Source organism: Trematomus bernacchii, unplaced genomic scaffold (genome assembly GCF_902827165.1).
Source record: "Trematomus bernacchii unplaced genomic scaffold, fTreBer1.1, whole genome shotgun sequence".
Lineage (NCBI taxonomy): Eukaryota > Metazoa > Chordata > Actinopteri > Perciformes > Nototheniidae > Trematomus > Trematomus bernacchii.
The window spans coordinates 112,501-120,587 of NW_022987438.1; the positions used below are offsets into that span (position 1 = coordinate 112,501).

Consider the following 8,087-nt stretch of genomic DNA (forward strand, 5'->3'; position numbering starts at 1 on the left):
TATTTGCATCGTTTCTGAAGCTGCTTGTTTTCTTCCGTTTGCGCCTATTGGCCACCGTACATACTCTTTAGCTCAATGAGATTCCCTGATTAAAAGTTATATGACAGTTACTGGTTGCACCTTAGACTTCCTTATGCAAGCCTAAAGTGAACTCCCTTCCTGTCAGTTTGATTCACTTTTTATTTTAATGACAGACACGATTACAAAAATAAATGTGGTTTGTAGTTTTTACGGAAAGTTAAATCCAAATCAGTAGACTGGACTTTCTGTCCTTTAATGTGACAACTCTTTAAAAGCCCCAGCTGACTTCATGTCTTTCCAGATGAATCAGTTATCTCCTGTCAAAAAAGGTCGTCTGTTTGAATGAATGCAGATGGCAGTCCAATGTAAGGGAGTAAGCGAGTGCAGGATGAACACGGATTTCAAATATATATATTTTTATTATGAGCTCCTGACAGAGAGCCTGTTACTCCGGTGAGGCGCTGAGTCATCATGTGGAAACACCTCAGGAAGACGTGCATGTGCGGGGAAAAAGACAAAGTTATGTAACATGTTTCCTCGTGCAACAACCTGCAGAGGGTGTGACTGCAGAGACACACATAACGGACTCACACACTGACACCTGAACACACTTTTCCGCACAGCAAACAGCAGAGAGTCCCAGGAGAAGACGGAGGATGCTGCAGGGGGGAGGACTGAGGGAGAGCAGGGTGGGGGGGAGTAACAGGGCGGGGGGGAGTAACAGGGCCGTGCTGGTGTCAGTGGCTCAGTTTGACCCCGGGGTGAGGCTCGGGAGGAGGCCTGGAGCCCAGAGAGACACCAAGAAACTCCACAAAACGCTCAGCAAACTGGGCTTCAGAGTGGAGATCCACAGCGACCTGAGCGGGGACCAGATCTACCAGCTGTTCCTGGAAGGTAACACACACACACACACACACACACACACACACACACACACACACACACAGACACACACAAAACACATACTGAATAACACACACACACACACACAGTTAGACTACTCAGGAAGGTAAAACGCTCACACACACATACTAAGTTTATAAAGACTCAGAAAGGTAACACACTCTGCCTAACACACACACACACACACACACACACACACACACACACACACACACACACACACACACACACACAAACTGGATGTTTCGAGACACATGTGTAATGTGTGTATAGTATAGAAAGATAGATATCGAAATATAAAGTGTGTGTGAGGGATTGTTCCACCATGAGCCTGCAGAACAGCTTCAGTGCTTTAACAACGCGTTGTGTAATAACTCATCAACATGTCATTCAATTTAACATCATAAAGTGACGCACACAGCTGGGAGACCAGGAGACACTAAAGAGCGACGCACACAGCTGGGAGACCAGGGGACACTAAAGAGTGACGCACACAGCTGGGAGACCAGGAGACACTAAAGAGCGACGCACACAGCTGGGAGACCAGGGGACACTAAAGAGTGACGCACACAGCTGGGAGACCAGGGGACACTAAAGAGCGACGCACACAGCTGGGAGACCAGGGGACACTAAAGAGCGACGCACACAGCTGGAGACCAGGGGACACTAAAGAGTGACGCACACAGTTGGGAGACCAGGGGACACTAAAGAGTGACGCACACAGCTGGGAGACCAGGGGACACTTAAAAGTGACGCACACAGCTGGGAGACCAGGGGACACTAAAGAGCGACGCACACAGCTGGGAGACCAGGGGACACTAAAGAGTGACGCACACAGCTGGGAGACCAGGAGACACTAAAGAGCGACGCACACAGCTGGGAGACCAGGGGACACTAAAGAGTGACGCACACAGCTGGGAGACCAGGGGACACTAAAGAGCGACGCACACAGCTGGGAGACCAGGGGACACTAAAGAGCGACGCACACAGCTGGGAGACCAGGGGACACTAAAGAGTGACGCACACAGTTGGGAGACCAGGGGACACTAAAGAGTGACGCACACAGCTGGGAGACCAGGGGACACTTAAAAGTGACGCACACAGCTGGGAGACCAGGGGACACTAAAGAGCGACGCACACAGCTGGGAGACCAGGGGACACTAAAGAGTGACGCACACAGTTGGGAGACCAGGGGACACTAAAGAGTGACGCACACAGCTGGGAGACCAGGGGACACTTAAAAGTGACGCACACAGTTGGGAGACCAGGGGACACTAAAGAGTGACTCACACAGCTGGAGACCAGGGGACACTAAAGAGTGACGCACACAGCCGGGAGACCAGGGGACACTAAAGAGTGACACACACAGTTTGGTGACGTTCAGGATTATAAAGCTGAACAGCTGTCTCTGTCTCAGAGTGAGTCTGTCTCATAACTGGAAGTGTTTGTCAGTATATCTGAAATGACTAGGTTAGCTACGTTAGCTAGCTAGCTTACAGCAGATCTGCAGTAACATCAGAAGGAGTCATGTGATCACATTGTTCAAATAAGACCATCAAATATTTAATGGTAAGTTTCCAACAAACAGAGACAGTTGTCCAGCTTTATAATCCTGAACCTCACCAAGCGCTCCGTCCCAGCTGTGTGCGTCACTCTTTAGTGTCCCCTGGTCTCCCAGCTGTGTGCGTCACTCTTTAGTGTCCCCTGGTCTCCCAGCTGTGAGCGTCACTCTTTAGTGTCCCCTGGTCTCCCAGCTGTGTGCGTCACTCTTTAGTGTCCCCTGGTCTCCCAGCTGTGTGCGTCACTCTTTAGTGTCCCCTGGTCTCCCAGCTGTGAGCGTCACTCTTTAGTGTCCCCTGGTCTCCCAGCTGTGAGCGTCACTCTTTAGTGTCCCCTGGTCTCCCAGCTGTGTGCGTCACCCTTTAGTGTCCCCTGGTCTCCCAGCTGTGTGCGTCACCCTTTAGTGTCCCCTGGTCTCCCAGCTGTGTGCGTCCCTCTTTAGTGTCCCCTGGTCTCCCAGCTGTGTGCGTCACCCTTTAGTGTCCCCTGGTCTCCCAGCTGTGTGCGTCACTCTTTAGTGTCCCCTGGTCTCCCAGCTGTGTGCGTCACTCTTTAGTGTCCCCTGGTCTCCCAGCTGTGTGCGTCACCCTTTAGTGTCCCCTGGTCTCCCAGCTGTGTGCGTCACTCTTTAGTGTCCCCTGGTCTCCCAGCTGTGTGCGTCACTCTTTAGTGTCCCCTGGTCTCCCAGCTGTATGCGTCACTCTTTAGTGTCCCCTGGTCTCCGTTGTGTTTTGAGCTTCTTGCAGGGTTTTGTATTTGCTGCGCATGTCTCCTCAAGTTGCTGAATGTTCTCTAAACGCTGCATGTGTTGACAAGTCGCTGAAGATGTTTCTTCATGTGGAACATTTGTGTTTTTATAATTGCATCGATTCTGAAGCTGCAGCGTGTTCCTCCTGATGGAAATGTTTGTTGTAGCACGTTTGCACCTGTAGGTATTTAATACCGCTAGAAATAGATCCTCAGGTTATATAATGGAAATGAAAGTAAAACCTGACATAGTTAATTATTACATAAAGTATTATGTAAAACTCTTGATCATCAAGTTTGACTCTTTAGTGACTCTTGGTCTTTGTCCTTGATGTGTTTGCTGAAACATCAGGACACACACCCAGATAATAAACAGACTGAGTTTATCAGCTGCTTATCGCTCAGAGACTGAACCGCACAGGGCAGGTCCATCATTAGCAGAAAATGTGTAGTGTGAATATGAAGTATAATATAAGTACCTTAATGAGTAAACACTCACGCTGTACACTTTAATGACAGTTAGTATACCTAATGTACTGCCCCGTAAACTGCAATATATGTATGCATTTAAATGATGTGTCTATGCAAGAAAATATATATTATATAACTGGTTTTAATCTGTAAATAATGTGATTTGATTTGTTTTAATTATTATTATTTATTTGTTGTTATTTTTTTTCCTCATAAAACATAATGGCATTTTTTTAATTGTATTTATAATAATTATAATAATTATTATATTATTATTATTATTTATTTTTTTAATATTATTATAATTTATTGTTTTTTATATTATGGCATGTTCTGTCGTGAGTTGAGGAAAAGTACTTGTCATCAAGATATGTATATGTTGCATCATCACTGACACAGTCATGTACATACTTGTGCAACACAAACACACACACACACACACACACACACACACACACACACACACACACACACACACACACACACACACACACACACACCCACACCTTACTGACAGAGAGCAAGCATACATCCTGTCCTATACAGTAATTACTGCATACTTTCTGCATTGTTTAACCGTGTGTGTGTGTGTGTGTGTGTGTGTGTGTGTGTGTGTGTGTGTGTGTGTGTGTGTGTGTGTGTGCAGAGAGCAGGCGCCCTGTTAAGGATTGTTTTCTCGCCGTCTTGTCGTCTCACGGTGACGAGGGCTGTGTGTTCGGGGCTGATGGGAAACCTGTCCTTCTGTCACGCATTTACAATTACTTCGACAACGAGTGCTTTGAGGAAAAGGCCAAAGTGTTCCTGATACAGGTCTCTACAGGACACACACACACACACACACACACACACACACACACACACACACACACACACACACACACACACACACACACACACACACAACATCTATATCTGTAGTAGATTAAACCGATTTCTCAGTTACTGTCAGCTACATCTCGCTGCTTCTGGAGATAAATCCAGTTCTTTAACCCTTGTCGTGTTCGGGTCAAATCTGACCGTGTTACTACTTCCATCAATCATAAATATTGTGTTTTATATTTTATTGCTTCAAGGCCTTCAGATATACTCCACAGTAGGCATTTAAACATATACAATTGCTGATAGCCACTTTCATTGAATTATGGTGTTCATGGTCGAAAATGACCCCCATGGAAATTCATGGGTAACTGTATAGATTATGTTCATCCATCACAGAGTACACACACATCGAGAAAAGGTTCATTTTGAATACATTTTAGTTTGTATTCTTTGTATATTCACTGCAGTTGTTCATGTAAACCAGTAGTCTTAGACATTGTTTACAGTATAAGCACATGATTTTCACAAGATACAGGGATGAAATTGTTTAATCATAATTGGGTGTTTACGGTTTATTTATGTATTTGGTTTGTTATTTTATCTTTTCTTGATTACCATTTTCCTCTTTCATGTATTTGTTTGTTTATTTATTTATTTGTTGTTTATTTATTTGTTGTTTTTATGATTTTGATTTGTTTGTTTTTCAATAACAAATGTATTTTTTTAAGCAAAAAATAAAAATGTTAATAATTTAGTTTTTGGGAGAAGGGGTGATTCGAATGTGTAATTAAGTAGATCATTTGTTTATATATCATTTGTAAGTCAGTAATATTTTTGTTTATCAGTTTGTACAGTATCATGATTCTCATGTTTCATTTCATTATTATTTTTTTGTATTATTGTTTTACACATTAGAAATAAATCAAATCAAATCAAAAATAATAAAGTGTGTGTGTGGGATGAACCCCCCCTGATGACTGTGTTTCCCTGCAGGCGTGTCGGGGGGGCGCTCTGGATGACGGCGTGGAGGTGGACTCAGTCACTGACAGCAGCGAGTGCAGCTTCACTCAACATCTCTCTGTTCCCATAGACACAGCTGTGATGTACGCCACGGCTCCAGGTAAACTGCACCTGTACTGTACCAACATTAGCCGCCTTTGGCTTAGCGGTGGTGACGTGAAGTCATGTGACCGTGCTGTAGTTCCTTTACAGCCCAACATTAGCCACCTTTAGCTTAGCGGTGGTGACGTGAAGTCATGTGACCGTGCTGTAGTTCCTTTATAGCCCAACATTAGCCGCCTTTAGCTTAGCGGTGGTGACGTGAAGTCATGTGACCGTGCTGTAGTTCCTTTATAGCCCAACATTAGCCGCCTTTAGCTTAGCGGTCGTGACGTGAAGTAATGTGACCATGCTGTAGTTCCTTTATAGCCCATTATTAGCCACTTTTGGCTTAGCGGTGGTGACGTGAAGTCATGTGACCGTGCTGTAGTTCCTTTGTAGCCCATTATTAGCCACCTTTAGCTTAGCGGTGGTGACGTGAAGTCATGTGACCGCGCTGTAGTTCCTTTATAGCCCAACATTAGCCACCTTTAGCTTAGCGGTGGTGACGTGAAGTCATGTGACCATGCTGTAGTTCCTTTATAGCCCAACATTAGCCACCTTTAGCTTAGCGGTGGTGACGTGAAGTAATGTGACCGTGCTGTAGTTCCTTTATAGCCCAACGTTAGCCGCCTTTAGTTTAGCGATGGTGACGTGAAGTCATGTGACCATGCTGTAGTTCCTTTATAGCCCATTATTAGCCACCTTTAGCTTAGCGGTGGTGACGTGAAGTCATGTGACCGTGCTGTAGTTCCTTTATAGCCCATTATTAGCCACCTTTAGCTTAGCGGTGGTAACGTGAAGTCATGTGACCGTGCTGTAGTTCCTTTATAGCCCAACATTAGCCACCTTTAGCTTAGCGGTGGTGACGTGAAGTCATGTGACCGTGCTGTAGTTCCTTTATAGCCCAACATTAGCCACCTTTAGCTTAGCGGTGGTGACGTGAAGTCACGTGACCAAGCTGTAGTTCCTTTATAGCCCAACATTAGCCACTTTTAGCTTAGCGGTCGTGACGTGAAGTCAAGACCGTGCTGTAGTTCAAGGTTCAAGGTTCAAGGTTCTTTATTGTCAATCTGACATAGCTACAGAGTAATTATGTAGTTGAAAATCTTATGTCACAGGCTTCTCCAACAATGCAACATAATAACATAATAACAAATCCTTCAGTGTTTCCTGGTCTGACGTCCTCCCTCCTCCTCTCCTCAGGTTACGGAGCCTTCATGCACCCTCTGGGCTCGGTCTTCCTGCAGACTTTCTGCCGCTTGTTGCAGGAGGAAGGGAACCGTGAGCTGGAGCTGACCCGCCTGATGACCCGTCTCTCTCACAGCGTGGCCTTCACCTTCCAGGCCAAAGGAGGCGCTCTGGCCGGGAAGAAGGAGATGCCGTGCTTCCTTACTCGACTGACCAGAGAAGTGTTCCCGTTCGCCTCCATGCAATAGAGTGGTGCAGGAACGAGTCCTAAAACCAGGAAGGGAGCTAGCATTTTACCACTTCCTGTTTCTTCGTCTCAGACAAGCCCCCAGGAAGTGCGCCGGACTCAGATGAAAATATTCGTGCTGGCCAAACGGCGGTACTACACTTCCTTTTGGTTGCCAGGCCCGGAAACACTTTTTCCCATTGACTTACATGGGGAAAGAGTGGTCTGTAAATCGTTGGATAATTTTTTTTAAACTAAATAAACTACCCAGTATGAACACTTGTATAGCCCTTATTAAAAACATTCGTTCCTCAAGTTGTAAAAATGTGCTAATAACGTTATTCTGTGAGTTATTTCCCTCTGCATTATGAACGCGCATCTAACCCACGGGACCGCGCCGCCCGGCACGTTCATGTTACGTGTTCAGCACTAGTAAATGCGTTTATCTTTACCCATGGATGCACAATAAGAACGGACCCATATCGCCTTACTGCCAGCCCACGGAGCTGTAATAATGGATATATTGCACATGTTTGCTGTAATTCATCATTTGTAAAATATTATACTACATGGGCTGTATGATTAAATCTTGTACCGTAAATGTTGTATTAAATAAAGTTAATATTACCGACGTAGATTAACGTCCCTGTAGCTTCTTATTGCACTAAGAAGCTTATTGCACTGTGTATATATATATACATATATATATATATATATATATACAGTGCAATAATTCTTTCATGCTAAATGAAGCTCTGTTGCTTGGATATCACTAGATCCTGTTACAGCGTAATATAAAAGTACATAACGATTGATGTGTAAATTAGCATAATTACTAGCTAACCGCTAGCTGCTAACTGCCGCCTCGTTAATATCAAATCTATCATAACAAACATTACCATGCTGTCATGAACGTGCGGTGCTGTTACGTGTACGCAAATGGACGTGCTTGATGTGAACGAGCATTTTGGGGGGCAAGGTTAAAGTTGCGCATGCGCTATGAGCGCACATACGGGTACTTCTCAGGCATGCCGGGTAATCTGTGACGTTT

The 8,087-nt window shown here is 45.0% G+C and overlaps 1 protein-coding gene across 1 annotated transcript; it reads left to right on the forward strand.

Moving 5' to 3' along the window:
• Window positions 1-652: 652 nt before the first annotated feature.
• LOC117492133 (caspase-7-like) lies at window positions 653-7,153 on the forward strand. The gene is made up of 4 exons (XM_034142258.1): window positions 653-915; window positions 4,349-4,512; window positions 5,515-5,641; window positions 6,826-7,153. Exons 1-4 carry the CDS (start codon window positions 678-680, stop codon window positions 7,056-7,058), a joined length of 762 nt encoding a protein of 253 aa, XP_033998149.1. The 5' UTR covers window positions 653-677; the 3' UTR covers window positions 7,059-7,153.
• Window positions 7,154-8,087: the final 934 nt, after the last annotated feature.